This window comes from Gekko japonicus, unplaced genomic scaffold, assembly GCF_001447785.1.
Source record: "Gekko japonicus isolate JY-2015 unplaced genomic scaffold, Gekko_japonicus_V1.1 scaffold1103, whole genome shotgun sequence".
NCBI classification, from domain to species: Eukaryota; Metazoa; Chordata; class Lepidosauria; order Squamata; family Gekkonidae; genus Gekko; species Gekko japonicus.
The window spans coordinates 31,762-53,512 of record NW_015163121.1 but is presented as its reverse complement, the minus strand read 5'-3'; the positions used below and the strand labels follow the sequence as shown (position 1 = coordinate 53,512).

Below are 21,751 nucleotides of genomic sequence, written 5' to 3'. Positions count from 1 at the left end.
ACAACAATCCTACTTTGTGAACAACTGACATTAAAGTTGTGAGCAAGCAATTTGGCTACTGCATAAATTAGTTTGCTCTGGAGCCATCCTTCCTGATCTAAGACAAAAATGTGTGCGCCGGAAGCTAAAAACCTGTGAGGTAGCTCACAGTAACTCAGCTTAGAGGGAACACTGGCTGGGAGGGAGTTATTTCCCTGATTTTGCTGCTCCGCGTGCACAGAGACTCCATGCAAAATTGGGGAGATAACTTCCCCCAATGCAGTTCTTGTGGAGGAAAACCGGGGGGGGGGGGGCAGGAGTTCTCCCTCCCCTTCAGTGCCAATTCAAGCCCATTTGGACTCTAAAAACCGCAATGTGCAGTTTGGCTCTTAGAAAAGGTTAGGGTTGCCTGGTCCCCCCTGTCCACCAGCGGGGTGGGGTGGGGGTTGCCAGCTCCAGGTTGGGAAACTCCTGGAGATATGGGTATGGAGCCTAGGGAGGACAGGGACCTCAGGCTGGTACAATGTCATAGAGTCCAGCCTCCAAAGCATCCATCTAATCTCTGTAAAATAATCCAAAGAAATAACACACAATATGTTGTCGAAGGCTTTCACGGCCGAAGTTCATTAGTTGCTGTAGATTTTCCGGGTTGTGTGGCCGTGGTCTTGGCATTGTAGAACCTGACGTTTCGCCAGTATGCCAGTCACAGCTACTGGCAGAACGTCAGGTTCTACAATGCCAAGACCATGGCCACACAACCCGGAAAATCTACAGCAACTAAATAACACGCAGTCCCAAAACAGTCAGGTATGGAAAAAATACAGACGTGTGCTAGATGCCCACAGAACAATACAACAACAGAAGAGACTATATTAAAGCCATAACATATTTAGTGTCTGGTAAAGACAAACAACATATTTCTTCATATAAAAAATACAAAGGTCAATAAAAATTCACATAGCAGTCTGCTCCAGTCTCTCGCAATCTATATACTTCTAACAGTCTTGTGTCCTTGTACAGATTCACAACAGCAGTCTGCTCTAATTACAATCAATCTGTGTATCTCTTTCAGTCAACACTCCTGGATATCTAAGTGTCTCAGACCTCTGGTCTTTCCTTAGGAACAAATCTTATATAGGAATCTTACATTCAGTCTTACATTCAAGTAGACACTTTCATTGATTTACTTTTCTGTTAGACTATCTGGGCAGGGTCTCCTCCCTTATTTCCAAGCGTACTGATGCTGCTGCCAAAGTCAAATGGACCCACACTATGGCTCTGTAGTCTGGAGATAAACTGTAATTCCACTTGGAGGTCCCACTTGGAGGCTGCATCCCTACTAAAGGTCCAGGAAGGAGGCAGGATCAGTTTGTTGTGTATGGTTTACCGGCCTTTATGGCCCACGAGTCTTTGAGTGTCCTGTCTTCCTGTTATCTTGGTTTCCTGCCCCTTGAGGCTCCAAAAGGCAACTATGGAAATGCTTGGTTATTCAATCCTTGGGACTTGGAAGCATTGTTTTAGCTAAGGAGGCTTGTCATCGTCTTTGCAATGCATGATGGTCAATCTGTCCACTGTCCACCATGTCCTTTTTAAGAATGAGTAATGGGCTCTAGGTATATTTTTAGGTATACCCTTTATTCATTTACCTTTTGTTTGTGTATCCCATAATATTTTTGTAGTCATATATATCTTCTTTGTTTCTTGAATGTCCTTGCCTTTTTAAATTTATCATGCATTTCATCTATTGTACTTTTGTAGCGTGTTCAACATAAACATGAGTAGCAAGTTCGCTAGAAAGTCTGAAACAACCACTTTTAACTTTAAAAGAAGCAATTGTTATTTATTTCATTCAGTTTATATCCCACCCTACCCCTAAAATGTTAGGGTTATGTAAAGGAAAAATGAAAGGAAGAGTCAGAAGGGTCAAATCCCTTCAGAATACAAGGAGTTTATTTAAAATTACAACAGCAGAAGCAGAGTTAGGGCACATGTCACTGACTAGAAAGGAAAGAAGCAATGCCAAGAAGAGACCATCATGGTTAAGAAGTGAAGTCAAGGCAGCCACTTCAGTGATAGCTTATTGCAAGCCCCTGGTTCAGTTAAATTTGAACACCGCATACAATTCTGGTTGTCATCTTTCAAAAAGGATACTGAAGTGCTGGGAAAAGTACAGAATAGGGCAATGAAGTGATCGCAGAGTTGGTGTTCCTGCCCTATCAGGCAAGGCTAAAGCATCTGGGGCTTTTTAGTATGGAAAAAAGGCAGTCGAGGGGTGAACAGTTCTATAGAAATATGGGTAATGTACAGAAAGATAAAGAGATACTTCTTTATCACCTATAGTAATAAAACTTGGAGTAACCCAACAGACAGTTGACTTGTGGAACTCACTGCCACAAGATGTGGTGCTGGCCACTGGCTCAGTCGGATTCAACAGAGGGTTGTACAGGCTTGTGGAAGAAAGATCTGTAACTAGCCATAGCCATGACAGCCAAACTGAGCATCCAGATTCAAAGGCAGGATACCTCTGATTATCAGATCTGGGGAGCAATCAGCAGGTGAGTACCATGCAAATGGATAGGAACACTTCAATGAACATCTATGGGATTTAGGTCATAATTGCAGGGTAACTTACCAGAGAAATACAAGAGGCATTCTTAAATTATATGCACCAGGGACTTGCAATAAGACCCTTGTGAAAAAACTGAGGAAAACGTTTAAACTACTCTAAACATATTCTTTCCCGAGCATATGTGGCAAGTATTCAGGATGGAAAGAATAAACGTGCATCCTAAAATTAATGACTAAGCATATTCTCCTTGGTAGCTATATGGGTTTGGCAATAGAAAAAGGTGAATTGCATTAACCTTCTGTGCTCTCCAGTGACTTGATTCAGTTCTGACTTTAATGGCATATGAAAATGAACCACACTATATAGCTTATTGCACTGAGGGCTCTAGACATTGTGAAGCAGACCCAAGACTGGAAATCTGCATTGTAACCAAATACCTGCAAAGAGGCATGTATGTATACACATGCACACAATTTGCAGTGGAAAAGCAGTGGGTGTGAGAGTGTGTATATTTGTCCACCTGTTTCCAATTGAAGCCCCCTCCCCCCAAATGCTATCCCCCCAGCTGGGCTTCTAAGAGATATTTCACAGCATTATTGATAAAAGCAACTAGGGGGAGAGTTTGTGGGGGAACGCAGTTTACTGAGGTAAGAACTTCCTACAGTCCACAGCTAATCCAGTATGTTATGCGATCCATCCAATCCAGGATCCAAGATAGATAGATAGACAGACAGACAGACAGACAGACAGACAGACAGACAGACAGATATCCAGGTGGTGATATTTTGGAATCTCAGGAATACTGGATATCAATTCCTGAAAAATTCTGGAAATACTCAAGAATATCTGAAAATACTTGGGGCTGGCATTTTAAGGCTTCCAGGCCTGTTTTGCTCCAATTTTACAGGTTTTCTGGGCAATAGGAAGGAGGGTGGAGGGTGGCAGCTTTCCAAGACAACAAAATCAGATATTAGGGAAAGCACTTCTGTGCAGAAATAAATAAATAAGGTGTCAAAAATGTTGTTCTTGCCACTCACATAAAGAAAAAATTCCCCCATAAATATCTCTCTATAATAATTCTGTTTTGGAGTGGCTACATTCCATGCGCTCCCTCAGTCACTGGCCCGTCAGCCACCACTCAACAGTACTCGCGTTCCATTGGCTGGGTGCTGGGTCTGCTCCTCTTCCCTGCCCACTCCCCCTTCAGCCACTGTGCCTGTCAGAATTACTGGAAAATGGCTTTCTCTCTTGATGAAGATGCTTCTCCTGCTTGCCTCCCATGTGGGACTAACTGTTCCCTCAGTAGCTGTTAACAAGGACTGTCCCAAGGCAGTCTTCGTCCCTGGGAGGAGCAGAAATTCAGCCACTCCACAGTTGGTTGGACTGGGGAATGAATGGAAGTTTCCCTGCTCTCTTGGGCAAGAGAGAGAGGGTGAAGTACAGGTGAGCCCACAACCTCCAGAGGTAGAGACTATTGTGTGTCGGGAAAGAGGACTGCATTTAACCCCTGTTGATTTATGCCCTGTTGGTTCATAGTGTGTGGTTACTCCTAGAGTGTGTGTGTGCTCCATAACTATGTAAATAGTTAAATACATTCTTTAATTTGGGCTAATAATCTGTGTTGTGCTCTGACCACATAGTCTCCCCTGCTCTGTACAGTACCAAAGGGAGGGGATAGCCCAGGGGAGCAAGGAAAGGCCAGACCCCTGAGTTGCCAACTTTCCAGGAATCCCCCAAAGATTGGGGATTCCATCTCCAAATAGGGAGATTCGGCCAGAGGGGTCTCACTGTCCCTCTAAAAAGGCAGTGACAATTCCATGAGTGATGGCAGCGAATTTAAGGAGTGAGATACGCCCACAGGACAAGGTTGGGAGGCAAACAGCTGAGTTGTAAACTGGAGCCCATTTCATCACGGTAGGCAACCAAGCTTGGTTCAGACAAAGGAAGGAAACCCTTTGCAGGCCTTTGTGAGGAACTCATTGGGGCCAGTCCTGACGAGGGTTGCCAGCTCCAGGTAGGGAGATTCCTAGATATTTTCTGGTAGAGTCTATGGAAGCCAGGGTTTGGGGAGGGGAGAGGCCTCAGCTGAACAGAATGCCATACAGCCCACCTTCCAAAGCAATTATTTTATCTGGGGGGGGGAGAGAGATCTGTTGTCTGGAGTTCAGTTGTGATATCTGGTTATCTTCAGGCTCCACCTGGAGGTTGGCTGCCCTAGGCGTAGCAGTCAGTGCTTCAGAGCAGGGTTTGTTAGATCCAGGTTCTTGCTGTAGAAGCTGTGGGTGATTTTGGACCAGTCACAGACTTTCAGCCTAACCTACCTCACAGGGTTGTCGTGCAAGTCAAAAGGGGGAGAGGAGAATGATGTAAGCTGACAGAAACTGAAAAAGGGGGGGGGACTCAACCCAAAATCAGCTGCGAACTAAGAGGTTCAAGCTAACAACTATATTATATAAAAATACAAAAGTTTATTAGGGTGTACACATAGCTAAAACATACTGCGCTAAAAAGAATTAGTCTAAGTCTCAGACTTAAAAGACTTATACAACCAAGTTAGTTATTATGCAAATACAATAGATGGGTAAAACCTTTTTACCTAAGGACCCTTCGGGTTTTCCTCAGTGGTCAATATTCTTTATATTACATTGACACACATCTAGAAATACACACATAAAATTTCTTTATATACACACACACACACATGACCAGGTGTTGTTTTCTGATATGCTTTTGCAATTGCTACAAGTTTGTATAGTAGGCCATAGATAGTAGCCGTACCAATTCTTCTAATTATTCTGGTGTCAAAGATTCCATTGGTCAGGATATGTGTCACTTCCATCAAAATAGTGGTCAAAATATTTTGCTATCTATGTAGGAGATTATTAATTCACACTGTTATTTTAGACAATTGTCTTAAAATGTTCTTGAATGTATGAAGCTGCATTTGTTCTCAAAAGAACACTGTTCCCCAAGGTACTCTGGAATATCTGCCGAAACACACTGTCAGTGTTTCTTCTCATTTTATGTACAAATCATGCTTGCAGCAGCTATACTAGTGTTATAATGGTATTTCCAGAATAAATATGTAAAGTGTTAACAGAAGGTGCATTTTTCACAAAACAAGTGTTGAAGTACCAAGAAAACTGGAGCTCCCCAGTATACAGAATCACAGAATCATAGAGTTGGAAGGCCATCTAGTCCAACCCCCGCTCAATGCAGGATCAGCCTAGAGTATCCCTGCCAAGTGTTTGTCCAGATGTTGCTTAAAGACTGCCAGTGAGGGGGAGCTCACCACCTCCCTAGGCAGCTGATTCCTCTTAATGTAAAAGGTTTTTCCTAATATCCCACCCTTAAATTAAACCCTATCCTCTGTTGCCAACAGGAACAGCTCCCTACCCCCCTCTATGTACAAGGGCTTCTAGGAAAGAGTATTGCTGCTCCATTTTATATGTTTGTAAGTGGCACAGCCACAGCACAGATTTTTGCTGTATAACTTGTGAAGTAGCCCTTCATAGAATCATAGAGGTGGAAGAGATCTCCAGGGTCATCTAGTTCAGCCCCCTGCACAGTGCAGGAAATTCACAAATACTCCCCCCCCCCGCATCAAGCTGATGGATCGGTAGTTACTCGGATCCTGCTGTTCCCCCTTCTTGAAGATGGGGACAACATTTGTCTGCCTCTAGTTTTCTAGCACCAAAATTTCCAAAAATTCTCAAAATTAATGGACAGAGCCTCAGAAATTACATCTGCAAGTTCTTTTAGTACACTTGGATGCAGTTCATCTGGCCCTGAGGACTTAGTTTCATTTAAAGAAACTAGGGGTTTATGTACTACCCCTATGCCAATCCTAGGCTGCAACTTCTTTCCCTCATCATGTGTTTTGTTTTTGCCATGTTGAGCACCCTCTCCCTTGCAAGAGAAGACTGAGAAAAAGTAGGAATTGAACAGTACTGCCCTCTCTTCATCACCTGTTACAATTTCACTTTCCTATCCCCACAATGGGCCTACCATGTCCTTGCTCTTTTTCTTACTTTGAACATAAAAACCCTTTTTTGTTGTGTTTAGCATCTCTTGCCAGCCTAAGCTCATACTGAGCTTTAACTTTCCTAACTCTCTCTCTACAAGCACTGGTTATTTGTTTGTGTTCATCCTTGGTTAAAAGGCCTTCCCTCCATTTCCTAAATGCAGGGCTCTTTTTGTAGAAAAAGCCCAGCAGGAACTCATTAGCATAATAGGCCACACCCAACAGCAAAAACTCATTAGCATGTTAAGCCACACCCCTGACATCACTGCTCATTAGCATATTAGGGCACACCCCATGTTACCACACTCACCTTTTGCTTCTTATTCTGTTTACTTTGTTTGTTGTCAAAACCCTGGGCTTTTTTTGTAGCAGAAACTTCTTTGCATGTTAGACCACACACCCCTAATGTGTCAGCTAGCTGCCAAAGAACTCTGTGTAATGTATGAGCTTCACATGTGTTGTTTCCCCCCCCTCTCCTAGCGATACCCAACTGCGCATGCTTGCTGTTATGATGAAGCGCACGTTTGCTTGTCTCATGCATTCCTTTCTATGAACGCTAGTACAGCTTTGAACTATGGTAATCAGCAAGGTCACAGGTGCGGGGAAGAGTCGGCTTTGCTTAGTCTATAATGAGTTAGAGTGTGAGAAGAGCTTAATTGTTTATCTTTTAGGAACCGTTGATTCTCAGGCTCCGGGCGCAAATATGAAAGCCCACCTGCGTGAGCAGGAACCAAGTCCATTGGTTATTGTCATTATGAACCTGCTTTATTATCCTTTGCCCCGACCGTTCTAGTTATTCCAAACAGTGAACATGTTCCTGTTTCATCATGGCTTCAATAAAATAATACTTTGCGACAGACGTGTATTTGGTTGACAGCTGTGGGGATCGGACATAATGTAGCCAATCCTAATGAGTTTATGCTGTTGGGTGTGGCCTATTATGCTAATGAACTCCTGCTGGGCGTGGCCAACTCAGGAGCCAGCCAGAACTCCGTTCCTGTGTGTTCCTGCCCCAAAATAGCCCTGCCTAAATGTATATTTTTATTGCTCAAATCATTAGAAAGCTGTTTATAGAGCCACCTTGGCTTCTTTAGGCTCCTCCCATTTTCCTTCCCTTGATCTGTGTGGAAAGAGTTTCCTTTCCTAACAAGAACATAAGAACATAAGATAAGTCAATGTTGGATCAGGCCAATTACCCATCCAGTCCAACACTCTGTCACACCGTGGCCAAAAATACCAGGTGCCATCAGGAGGTCCACCAGCGGGGTTAATTCCTACCTTGCCCAGTCCTGGAGTGTCTTTCACTTTGTTGACTGCCCTCAGCAAACATGGTGGAGCAGGTGGAGGGGAAGTCTGTAGAATAGAGCTGAACTTGGTAGGAAACAGAGGTGACTCAGAAACAGAGGATGTGGACGGCCTGTGTTTCTTCTTTTTGGAAGACAGGTTCAACTTCTGAGCAGCTCTGTAGAAGAAACAAAGCCAGAGGAAAATAAAGACTTCAAAAAAAATCCTGTAAAATATATCATCTTCAGATATGATCATGGGCACCAAAAGAGCCACACCTTTTAGTCTGATTCTTAGCTGCAATCCTAAGAACACTGCCCTGGGAGCAAGCCCCACTGGATAAAAAGGAGATTACTGCCCAGTAGACCTGTTTAGAACTGCTTCCCATCTCAATTAATTTGAGATGATAATTTTGCTGATCTATAAGGCCTTGGCATTTCTTTAAATCTACAAACAGTTCAACAAGAATCCAATTAAGTCTTGTTTTCTTCTATACGTTTCTTTGGCTTAGCACACAGAACACGTTGCAGCTTATCACCAAATTAATGAGCTGCACAAACAGCAATTTATGGGAGACAATTCAGTTCCATGAAGGGACTTCTGCCTCACAAAGAAATGTTCACCATCCTTAAGTCACTGGGTGCTGAGAAATTACCTTTTGAGCATTTGAATGTAAGAAGCCAATGAATACCTATTATTACTATTATTAAAAGGCCACATGAAATTAACAAACATATAAGGAGCCTGGCAAGACCTGTTTTAAATCTGACACCTCATTTAAAAAATTCAATCCACTTCCTGACATGTAGCAACCAATCCAACCTATGCTATTTGTCACCATAAGAGCATCATGCAAACTAGCAATTTAAAGTGGAATCCTAAACGGTTACACTTGTGTAACCCATACTGACTTCAATGGACTTAGAAGGGTATAACTGTGTTTAGGGTTGTACTGTTAGTTGATAAACAAACTACCAAACTACACTTTGACCTAGCTACTGAGAACCAGGGCTATTTTTGGGCAGGAACGCACAGGAACGGAGTTCCGGCTGGCTCCCAAGTTGGCCATGCCCAGCAGGAACTCATTAGCATAATAGGCCACACCCAACAGCAGAAACTCAGGATTGGCTACATTAGGGCTGTATGGCCTAACATGCAAAGGAGTTCCTGCTGTTGGGTGTGGCCTATTATGCTAATGAGTTCCTGCTGGGCTTTTTTTTACAAAAAGAGCCCTGCGTGAGAACTAATGTTTGCAATACTTTTCTACTTTAAAACAGAACTTTCTGTATTCAAGAGTAGGTTATTGCCGTAGCTCTGCTTTAAATCATTTGGCTATCACTTTTGCTTGTAGAGTTTGGCATCTGAGAACTGGCCCAGCATGGGAAAGTCACAGCAGGTTTTCACCCCCTACTGCAGTGGATTTTTATATGTTCACACATTCAGTGGTGCTATTCTTATCAGGACATCTCAAAGGGTTATATTAAAATTAAACTTGGCTCATTCTGTGCCTCATTCCTTATCATAAAAATGTGCTAATAAAAAAACAACTGCCTTATGATGTTCAAAACATCCTTACATGTAACCAAATTATATGAAGAGGCATAAATTGAAAATATTAACAACATATTCAAAAGCTAGATTCAGGTGGGTCGCTGTGTTGGCCTGAAGCAGCAGGACAAAGTTTGAGTCCAGTGGCATTTTTAAGAGCAACAAAGTTTTATTCTGGGTATAAGTTTTGTGTCCATGCACACTTCTTCAGATACAAGGTGCCACTGGATTATAGTCAAAAGCTGTTATATGTTTCCCAACATGAAATTCTAGAAGCTATAGGAGAGAAAAAACCCAAAACAGAAAATTCAGAAGGAACAAAATCAATATATTCCAGAAGTTCAATTGAATATAGGGTTGCCAGGTCCCCTCCTTGGTCCAGCAGGGGGATTTGGGGGGCATTTCAGGGGTGGGCGGGGATGCCTCCAAGCCCACCCCCAAGCACAACTACCCACCCAGCCACCGCTCTCCCTCCCCTCCTGCCAGATTTAAAGGGCTTCAGCTGATCAGCAAGGACCATGTGGCCCGTCGATCAGTTGGAGGGCTCTTTAAATCTAGCAGGAGGGAGGGAGAGGGGCAGTCGCCGGCCACATGCTTGGCTTATAAAAAGATCCTTCAAAAGGTATTTTTGTGAGCCAAGTGTGTGGCCCACAGCTGCCCCTCTCCCTACTCCTGCTAAATTTAAAGGGCTCTCCAGCTGATTGACAGACCACGTGGTCCCCACCAATCAGCAGAAGCCCTTTAAATCTGGCAGGAAGGGAGGGAGAGGGGTGGCTGGGCAGTTGCACTTGGGGGTGGGGCTTCCCCGCTGGCCAGCTGGCTGGGGACAGATTAGAGCCCCCAAAAGTGAAAGAACCCCCGCCCATACCTGGGGGCCGGCAACCCTACTTGCATACCTCTGTGCACATCAGATTATAAATGAAATTTATATTTGCAACATTTGGATTTTGTGGAATTCCCCAATTTCTTCATTCAGCCTTTGAATCTGTAACTTCAAAGCAGTGCATTTTTAAAAGTAACTTCCAAGCAGTAGTCATATACAAAGTTGCACCAGTTTCAACCAATTCTCCACTCAGGCTTTGAGAGAGCCCTGAAAAAAGGTCCTGGTATTCAGTACCAGTACCATTAAAAAAAAGTACTGTTATGGTGCAATATTGGACCACTATTCTTAAACTGATTTATTACATTACTGGGCACAATATCCGTATGAGGCCAGAACTTTTCATGCTTAATTTATGGGAGGGGATAGACGTTCCTGCTGTCAGGAAAGATCTCATTTCTTATATGTTGTTGTCAGTCAAGACTTTAGTAGCTAGGCATTGGAAAAATAGTAAACAACCCTAATCAGTTATGTGGTTTAATAAGTTATGGGAATACCTGGTCATGGACAAAATATCAGAAGTTATATCCTTGGCAGAGAATCCAGAGTTCCATTCAGATTTTTTGAAACATTGGTTTCCCTTTCTTGAATATATGGAAAGTTAGCTGCCTTGGTGACCCTTGTGAGGTCCGAAAGGTGGGCTATACATTTTTATGAATAAAATAAATTCTTCTAGTTGGATAAAGTCTGTGTCATTTACAATATCTGCTTTCTCACTGTAGGGGTGTGCAGTTGGATACTGCCAGCCCTAAAAGTCGTCAACACATGCGGCATCGGATTGTATCAGCTATATCCAAAGCGGTCGAAGACTTCCTGGAACAACTCCCAGATTTTTTAACATAAGTGAATTAGTCTTCAGGAATTAAATGAAGCTGTCTGCCTGTTTTTTGGTTGGTTTTTGTTTTTTAAGTTTCTCCCCATTTCTTGGGAAACTGCATTTCTCCCAGTGAGTCTTAGCCCTGCATCCCGTCAGGCATGTTGCCTTAGCCAATCAAAGTCTTTCTCAAACGGGAGGGAAATTTAAACAGCAGCCGACCACTTCGTTGGCTACTCTGCACTGCATGTGTGCTGCACTCACTGTTCTTGCATCTTGGGAGAGACCCCTTGCTTTGATTACGCTAGACCCTGGCTGGCCAGATTCTGCCCGGACAGTGCTTCTCAATAGACTGATCCAATTAGGTATTATTACTACTCGGTAGCCTTTATTATTTATTTATGGAACTCATACCCCTTCTTTCTCCCCAGTGGAGACCCAAAGTGGCTCACACTATTCTCCTGTGTTCCATTTTATTCTTACAGCAACCTTGTGAGATAGGTTAGGCTGAGAAAGTGTGACTGGTCCAAGGTCACCCAGCAAGCTTCCATGGCATCAGTAAGGATGTGAAACTGGGGGCGATTTCGCACTAGAGCTGCCTCACGGCGCAGCCGCCGTTTGCCCCGACACAAACATGTCAATTTCACACCCAAAGCTGCGGGGATGCATTTTGACTCGCGGCTTCGCCCGATTTCCTCCGCAGTTTCGTGATCCTGGTTTTTGAGGATCACGAAACTGTGGAGGAAATCGGGAGAAGCCGTGGGTCAAATGCAGCCTCGGGTGTGAAATTGACAAATAGTGTCGGGGCAAACGGCGGCTGCGCTGCGAGGCAGCTCTAGTGCGAAATAGCCCTGGGTCTCCTGACACTAGCCTGACTCTCTTAACCAGTACCACTGGCTTTCTTGCTATAAACTTTTCCACTGGGGGACGATTAGTAAGGGGGGCACATTTGCTTGCTGGGCGGGGTTTCAGGGAAGGTATTCTTTTAATTGTTTTGGGTTCTTTGCAGTTTAATATCTAGTTTGTTTTAATCTTCTGCTTTTCCTTATTTCTTTTTCTTTTTGTGCTTCTGAGAAGTTTGTTTCTTATTTTTCATTGTGGGTTTCCCCCCATTGGTTTGTTGGCTTTTCTGACTGCTCTCAGTGAGTTATCTGATTCCCACCTTTTTGAAGATTAATTAATGATTTGCAGTATTGTCACATTTTTCATTGCTTAGGTTTGGATAGGTAGGCTCCCTTTCCTCTGCAACATGATTGGCAGGGCAGATGGACACAGCACTAGACGGATGCTCTGGAAGGACTTCTACTGCAAGATATTAAGTCTGTTTCTTTAAAAAGGTGCTCCAGAAAACTGGTGGCCATATTCATGCCTTTTTCCACTATGCAGAGAAGATGGCTTGGGGGCATCTTGTTCGAAGAACTGTAAAATCTGCCATTTTCCATGCATGGAAAAAAACTCTGGTTAAGATGGCCCTATTGATTTGTGGACTTAGTGTTAATTCTGCATAGGATGGCACTATTAGTATCGGCTCTGCCCAATGAGATGTGTCTAAACGTAGGGACACAGTGTAAAACATGTGCAAACCAAAAAACAAACCCCACTGTTTAATACATTATTAAATCTATATTCACAAAGTGTGCTCAATTTACAAATTGTACAAAAATATACTATTAGTGGCATACATCTCATATAGCCAGGAATATAAATCAGAAGATTTTAAATACACAATTCCAGTTACTGCATAATATCATCACATTCACATTAAAGCACCAATACATACAGTGGGAAACACTCCCAACGTTGCTAAATCCTCTACAGGTATCTAGTACCCATTTCAACATAGGTCTTCCTCAGAGAAAGCTACCATACAATATTATTTGTTAAGATGTGCTGAGAATAATCAATCAGAAGGTCCTGAAAGGAACCTTCTTGGCAGCATTCTGCAAACTCAGTGTGGAGTCCTCCTAAATTTTCATGTAGTCATGTGAATTTAACTATAGGTAACTAATCAGCAATAGTTCATCTGTGGTTATTAAGTTATTAAGTAAACTATCTACGATCAATTAAATGAAACATGCAGCATGCTTGGAAGTGCATTTTAATATAGTAGGGTTTTTAGTATTTTATGCACGTTTAATAACAAAACCAGGCAACTTTTTAAATATTAGGAATGCCTCCCTATGTTAATTTGAGCTTTCTGTGGTGCTCTTAGTATCTGCCAAGTTGTGTGCTCTTATCAGAGTATGATTGTTACTGGTTGCTCATTAACAATACTTGACCTAGCCCTGTAGCACAAGCAGCTGCTACTCAGCAATGCTGAAAAGGAATTGGGGGGGGGGACACTGAGGCAGTCCAATCAGGAGATTACCTCATGTATAATCAACAAAGTTTGATTAAGGTAAGATTCACCTGGCAATTCAGATCATGTAGAATTTTTCAACATGCTTAGTTTTAATAGTCATTGTCAGAACAGAGCCACAATCACTGTCCTGGCAAACTTGCCCAACACATTCCACCTGCTCCAGGCCCTCAGAGTTCATAGGTAAAGGTAAAGGTTCCCTTGCTCGAAAGCCAGTCGAATCCGACTCTAGGGTTGTGGTGCTCTTCTCCTTTTCAAAGCCGAAGAGCCAGCGCTGTCCAAAGACATTTCCGTGGTCATGTGGCTGGCATGACTAAACACCAAGGTGCACGGAACGCTGTTACTTGCAATTTCTTGCTTTCAAACTGCTAGGTTGGCAGGAGCTGGAACTAGAGACAGGAGCTCACTCTGTCATGTGGCACACTCGGGTCTCGAACTGCTGAACTACCGACCTTCCACAGCCTGCAGTTCAGCGTCTTAACCACTTGAGCCACCTCAGTTCTTATTGGACCCTAAAACCTGCAAAACTTGTAAGAAGACCAGTGGTTGATGAAAGCACTAGGGCGGCATCAACTTCTGGACCAGAAATAGCTGTGGAACTACTTTTCGGACTAAATGTGTATAAGGGATGTTCAAAATATGCCACAGCAAAGTCCACTCCATAAAACTGATAAAAAACTACCCCAAGTGAGTCAGATTACATAGCTACCCACATTACCCTGGTTAGAAAGGGTGAATTTGCAATCTGTTTCCCAGACTAATCCAACTGGACTGGAAGATGAATAACATGAAACTTTGCTTATAAAGCCTGGCAATCACCAATGTCTTTAAAAGGGGGGGGGAGCCAACCCACTCCATTTTGGAACAAAGTAATTTGGCCAAGGATACCATGAAAGTCTGGCACCATGCTTAGCCAACTCATTGTACACAAACTGAATCCTTAATCTGAACTATCTCCTTGCAGTATTAATGCCTTTTGTTTAAACTTTTTCAATCAGCCATTTTCACATTCTCTGCTCTGATTTCTCTTATTTTGACCAAATTAATTTCATTCATTAAACAGAAAGTTTTGTTCTGTGCATAACTGTAGTGATAAACACAACTTTTGAAACCCTTTACCACTACATTTTCAACCTCCCAAGTCCATTATTTTTCCAAGAATGACAACTGCTCTAGGTCAATTTATACCTCTCAATACATCTCCCTTTACTCATACCTATAGTTAAATTCAATTGATTTTTAGTGTAATACATTCTAAGATGCTTTATCCATTCTCCCATCCTACCATTACTTTACTCACACTCTTTGACACTATGTTGTTTGGTTTTCTAAACTAGTGATTTAATCTTTCTAAAGTACTTATTGAACCAAAAGATCCATAGTTGACATTTTCTTTAAAGAAAAAGAAACATTATTGGAAGATAGCTGGCCTTTCCAAAACCTTAGAATGATATGCCGTTTTGACAATCCTAACCTTTGAGATGGCATTAAAAAAAGAAGAACCTGGATTCGTTATGGCCTGTAACTGAGAAATGGATGTAAAATATATGTGCTACATCTCTCTCTTTTAGAAGGGGAAAACCAAGCAAGTGGCAGAATGAAAGATACATACATTCCACTTATGGGAAGATAGTCAAGGAAGATATCCACACCATGCACTCGAAAGATTCCTGGTTTGGGAAGCCTTCAAACTCCCATTTGCTGTGACATACAAATGCAGGCACCTGAACAGTTTGCCCCCCACCCCACGGATTGATTCTAAACTAGGATTTTAAAAGTTTAGAATTCCAGTTTGAAGGGAAGAAACAAACTTGAAGTTGACCAGGCAAACACACTTTGGGCATGATGTCTGGATGCAGCTGTATTCTCTTCCCGCCCAGAATAAAAGCCCGGAGATGCCACTGGTGCTTCACGAGATGCTACCATGCAATCCAGGCAATCCAACAGAGACCACAGCATTTGATAATCCTTTTCCATTAGCCTGCATAATCCAGCAACTGTAATGCAGCTAATGCTAACCTGAGAACATCCTCTAGTTCACTGCAACTATTTCACTCACCCTTTTCTTCTTGCTCTGAAGAATAAATAGCTTTAATCTTTCATTTTCTTTCAAAGCCTAAGAGAAGAGCAAAGTGAATTCTCACTGGCACTCTTCCATAGGGAAAAGTATCTGCCCATCCTTCTATCACGAGGAGGTAGCCTAATACAAGTGGCTGTTTACATGGAATACAAGGCTCAGAGTACACACGGCATCCCAGAACTCTTTTTTTAGTATAAAGCATCCACTCAGGCTGCAATATTCAGTGAGAGAGAGAGACCACTTAATGGTTTTTCACCACCTTTCCCCCTAATCTCCCCAAGCTATTCTCTGTGGGAGAAAAGACATAACTGAATATTTATTTACCTCCGAGAGGACAAATGTTTCACAGAGGGGTGCAATTCAGAAGTGGAAACCTGGCAGAAAATAAAGAGTTAATATGCTCCTTGCCCCTGCCTCATTGCTCTCCCACTGGAGACAGACACCTAGGCAGCTGCTTCAGGAAAAAAGAAAGAAAACAAGGGGTGGGGGTGGGAGTTATACCTGCTTAATGTGCAGTTTGATTCTGAGCCTAGCTAGTCAAGGGAAGTAGGGGACAGACTGCTATGGACTGTAAAGACTCCAGTGAGCAAGATGAATCAAGTATCGAGTGAAAATAATCAGGTGAAAATCATCACTGTTTTGCAAGTTTCTTCAACTCTTGTGCTACTTCCAGTAAATAATTAGAAAAAAGCCTTGTGATCTGGATAAAATCTTAGTTTCTGCTTGTGTGCATGCATAGGGAACTATAAACACGCCACTTAAAAGCTCAGTAAACACTTAACATTTGTTCTGATTCTTTATATGTGCATTCAGTTTCATAGCAACAATAAAACTATCCAGGCTGTGCCTTTCAGAGCCGTTTACCTTTCACATCTTGGGTGGTTTAACTCATTCAGCCTCTGGCCTCCTATAGTACCTGCTGGACAAGCTCAGCTGGAGGTATTCTATAATCACTCAGCAATTAATTGAATTGGTTTGTTACATAATTAATAATTACATAATATAGGGTCGCCAGGTCTGATTGTCCTGGCAGCGGGGGTGGGAGGGGGACATCTGGGAGTGGGGGGTGGTTGGCACAATGACATCACACAGAAGTGATGTCATCATGCTGGGGATATCACATGTCAATGCTCTAGCATTTTGGCCAAAAACTCTATGATTACCATAGAGTTTTTGGCTAAAATGCTAGAGCATTGATGTGCAACATCCCCAGCGTGATGATGGCACTTCCATGTGACAGCATTGCACCCATCATGTTGATGTGCGATGGGCCTCTTTGGGGGTGGGGCTTCCCCCATCAACCTACTGGGAGATTGGAGCCCTGAAGATCAGGGGATCCACGACCGGACTGGGGGTTTGGCAACCCTAACATAATAGCTAGAATCAAATCTGTAACCCTTACATAGAGCCGGCCACCTTCCCATCTTTAATCCTATTTTTCATATTGGTAATTGTGATTAAGTCAACGGAATTTCCCCTGGTCTGAGGCACCATCCCATCCCTCTGGCCTTAACCTTGCCCCTCAAGGCATGGGTAAGTCCCACTCCATCCTTCCCTGGGCCTTGGTCTGGCCAGGATCTATCCCCTCCTCTTTCCTCTTGTCCAGGTTCCCCCCCATTAGGCATCTCCTGGGTGTTCTGGCCAACTGCCAGAGATTCTCTGTTGTGGCCTTGGTAGGCTGCTGGCTCTTTATTGCCAGCTGATGATGTCATTAGCAGAAAACTAGAAGTAGTTGCAGGAGCTGGCTGCTGCAGGAGCTGGCTCATGGTCTTCCTAACTAGTATGGGACCCAGTAAACAGTTGGGGCCCCAGTGTGTGCCTGGGCCCAAGGATGGGAGTGGTGATGGGTCCCATACCACCAGTCTGGTTCTATGCCACAGCAGCAGCTCTGGGCCCAGGCCAGCCTGTCTCTTCACTGGCAGCAGGGCTGGGAGTAGCACCGGGGCTTTCTAATGTGAGGGTCTCCCCCCCCCCGCACTGGACCAGGTAAGTGTGGCAGGCCCAGGGCCATCGCTGAAGGTCGGGCGGGGATAGGCACCCAGACAATATGTGAAAGAACAGGCAACTAACAGAGCAGGTGCTGGTACTGCTAAAGGAAGCATGACTATGGGCCTGGAAGGAGACCCCTGCCAGTAGTGATCACTCAGTAACGGTAGATTTCACTCATTGGATAAAACGACCCTGCTTCCGCATGTTCCTTGTTCCTTCCTTCTCCCATGGAGTGCAAAAGTAAACTCCAGTCGCTTGGGACTTCTAAATGCAAGTGCCTGAACGATCTGTTTTTTATATTCCCCAACAAGTTGGTATGCTATCTCAGGTTTGACTCCTGGCTTAGAGTCCCAGTTTGTGGGCATCAAAGAAACTCCAGCTGGCAAGAGTAACAGCATTCAGACCTCTCTGTAATTTGCAGGGGGGTCCCCAACGTGGTGCCCATGGGCCAACACCTTTCCTAGTTCCCACCATGTATACTGAGAAAGTGGGTGGGTCAAGTTGGGGCTTTTGCCTAGGTTTATGATCGGCCAGTGGATATTTGATTGTCTGTGGAGATTTTAAAAAACATTGCATTGGCCGCAGCTGCCACCACAGCAAAAGGATCTTCAGTATGTGAGTGAAGGTAAGTTGTAGCAGCTATTTTGTGCCTGGCTCTGCTCCCGTGGCATTTCCCAAAAGTGCCTGCAGGATCCGAAAGGTTGAGGATCCCCAAATTAGACTGGAGTTTGTTTTTGCACTTCTTAGGAAGTGGGGGAGGTACAAGGGGAGCATGTAGGGACAACAAACATGCTATGTTCATGCTCATGATGGCAAACTGGAGATCAATTGTGGTTTGGAATGAGATCTGAATGCAGCCCCAAGCTTCTTTGAACTCACAATCCAAGCATAGGAACATGTGGCATATTTTTGTCATTTCTACAGACTTTTTTTGTATGTGTTTTGGATGACTAAGGAGAGAATCCCGTGAAATGGTGAGCACTCTTATCTGCTAACCATCTTAGCAGGAGTAACAAAGGCCCAGCTTTTGCAGGCACTAAATCCTCAGAGGGTTTCTCTAAAGATTCTTCCTTCTAAACTGTGCCATAAACTAAATTATCTGTAAAAAAAATTATGAGTCTGTAGTGCATTAGCATTGTTAGCTTTTAGTAGCTGCATTTAAATAAACCTTTTGTTCTCACTCTTCTATTTTCAATCAAGTGAAATGAAAAATGACATGAAATTGAATACATTCTACTCATTGCTGGAAAGCATTAAATTGTACAGAGGTATGAAAAATACCAACAGGCAGAATTTGCACAGGGTATAAAGCTTTATAATTTGCAACTCTTCCCTCATTACCTTTTGGTCTTTTAGTAAAAAAGCTAATTAATTTTCAATTATGGGGGATACTACCCATTGGTTTGATGACTGCTGGATAATTAAGCAAAAGTTTGACATTTAGTTTTGTTTCCAAGGAACAGCTGTACCATTTTATAAACTGACATGAAGCTGTTTATAATGGGAAGTAAGGCCTAATAAGTAAGGTTATAATTAAAGGAACAGCAAAGCTCACCCTGCTCACAATCAAAAATCTCTGCCTTCACTTATCAACACGTAATTGATTGCTGCCTAAAGATGTAATTACAGAGGAGGAAAGGGTATTCAGATATCTCCCCCACTTTCAAGGTCCACCCCAAGAAAGCAAGAAATCCTTCAAATCCCAAAGGGGACATCATAACTGGGAAGATGAATGTGCCTCCTCAAGAAACATTATCATGGAGGGGGCGGTGCAATCTTTCCATTATATTCTATGGGGCCATAGAATGCAATGGAAAGAAAAGGGGTTTAAAGTTTAAACCGCTTCTCTCTTCGCTTCCCCCCCACACCCCATCTTGGCAGGCCAGCTGGGAAAGCAAAAAAAAGGGGGGTGGCATCTTCAAAAGCCTCCCCTTCCCTTCCCCAGGCAGGCTGGGGGGGGGGAGCGAAGAGAGAAGGGGTTTAAAGTTTAACCCCCTTTTCTCTTTGCTTTCTCCCCCCCCCCCAGCGAGGGAATTTGGGGGGAGTGTTCCAAGGGGCAGAGGCAGCCCTAATGTGATGATGTCACACAGAAGTGACATCATCACATTGGGAACTGGTGCCTGTGTTCCAAGCTGCGAGTTCACAGCTTGGATTGCAGGCACCCCCCCATCTCTCCCAAAGCATTTATAGGATCCCTCTAAATGCCTTGGGGGAGAAGCATGCGGCTTGGAGTGCAGGCGCATGCAGCCCCCCACCTGCTTCTTCCCCAAAGCATTTAAAGGGATACTTTAAATGCTTTTCAGAAGAAGTGGGGATAGTGGCAACCCCTCTCCGTCCATCCTGCAAGATTTAAAGGGCCCTCCAACTGACTGGCAGACCATGTGCTCCCCACCGATCAGCTGAAGGCCCTTTAAATCTTGCAGGAGGGGAGGGAGAGGGGTGGCTGTCAGGATTCAGGCTTGGGGGTGGTGCTTGGGGCGGGGACCTGGGGGATGGCAACCCTAGAGAAAGCAGAAGGTGAGACCTCCAGAGCTGTGATTGGCATACAAGAACACATGGGGAAAGACTGTTCTTCCGATACATGAGTCTTAGGCCTTGAAATCATAACCAGTATCTTGAACTGAACTTGGAAATAAGCAGGCAGCTGGTACAGCTGTTTTAAAACAGGCAATATATGTTCTCATTGGCTAGCCACTGACAATAATTGGGCTGCTGCATTCTGAACCAATGACCATTTCTAGGTTATCTTCAAGGGCAGCCCCACACACAGAACATCGTAGTAGTCCAATCATGAGGGTACACAGATTTGCATGGCCAGGTTGGCTGAGTCTATGAAAGGAGAGAGTTGGTAACAGATAAAGCTGACAGAAAGCAGTCTTGGCCACCATGCCAACCTGTTTTTCAAACAGCAAGGCTTGGTCTATGAACTCTCCCAAGCTTTTAACCTGATTGACAAATTCCACCTCGACTTCATCAGCCTCCCAGCCAGCATGACCTCCATCTTTTCTGGAAATTAACACCGTAACCTACCTTGAGTCATTTCAAGGAGAAATGCTAGCTAAAAATGCCTTAACCAGATAAATCAAGATGGACTGGAATAATAACAACAGAGTACCCAATCACTACCCAGTCTCAGAAAGGCAATTCAGAAGGATATAATGACCAGTAGTGTTGAAAACCAAAAGAACCAACAGGAATGTGTTCCCCTGTCTATCTCCCAGCATAGGACATCACATAAGGCAACCAAAGCAGCTCCTATACAATATCAAAATCAGAAGCTAAATAATCTATTGCACTCAAGAAAACCAAATAATTGTTGGCAATGAATTTTCATTACTCCTAGATATTCTAACTTTCATTTGGTGTAACCTTTCATTTGGTGTAAACAATGAAGGCGTAAATGGTCTGCAACAGAAGGATCTGCCTGCAAAAATTAAATAACTATCTTGAGCAGAACACTCTTGGATCAAAATGAAAGCTTTATTCTATCTGTAAAATATTGATCAGTCTGAGACTTATCTCTGCTGGCTGGTTTTATCAGTTTGGAGCTTCTGGGATCTGAACAGGACCGTGTGCGAAACTCCTTAGAGGTAAACCAAGCTTTTTCTTTTCCTGTGCTCTCACCTTGAGTCTTCCATTTTACTTCTCAGCATTTCCACTGATTTCTATCAGTGACTTTCCAAAGGCCCTTTGAAAATAGCAACATATCTAAACTCTTAACTTGTTCACTAAGAAAAATTGCTCTGCAGGTTCCTTCAAAAACCGTGCCCTTGGCAGCTAATCATTTTACTTTTAATAGCAAATGTAATAGGCTTCATGGAAGTTTAATAGGAAGTATTAGGAGCCATTTACAGATGGCACAAAAGAGATCTGAAGATATAGTAAAGCTGCTATTGGAAAAGTGAAGTTATTGTGATCAGTCTGTCTTATTTCTGTGTCCATTCATACTTCCATTATAATGCACAAACATTAAACAGCCAAATACTATGTCTAAAATGAATACAAGAAATTATCAGGCTAAGGATATCAGGAATTAAAGAAGGGCTTCATTGAAAGCAGGTGACAATACAACCAATGAACAACATTTTCACTGAGTGCTCCTTAAGTTTAACTACATTATATTAACGGAATTCATGTAATGCCTGTCTAATCAGATACTATAATAAGGAAATCAGATTGGTTTGGCATATTTTCTTATGTTATCTACAATTCCATAATCTATTTT

The 21,751-nt window shown here is 43.2% G+C and overlaps 1 protein-coding gene across 1 annotated transcript in view; it reads right to left on the bottom strand.

Annotated features, from left to right (window-relative positions):
- The window catches only part of KIF26B (kinesin family member 26B), a 192,906-nt gene extending 184,792 nt beyond the window's left edge, over positions 1-8,114 (bottom strand). Inside the window, exon 1 of the mRNA XM_015406871.1 lies at positions 7,851-8,114. Coding sequence (XP_015262357.1) covers positions 7,851-8,114 — 264 coding nt within the window. The remainder of the gene's footprint in view (positions 1-7,850) is intronic.
- Positions 8,115-21,751: the final 13,637 nt, after the last annotated feature.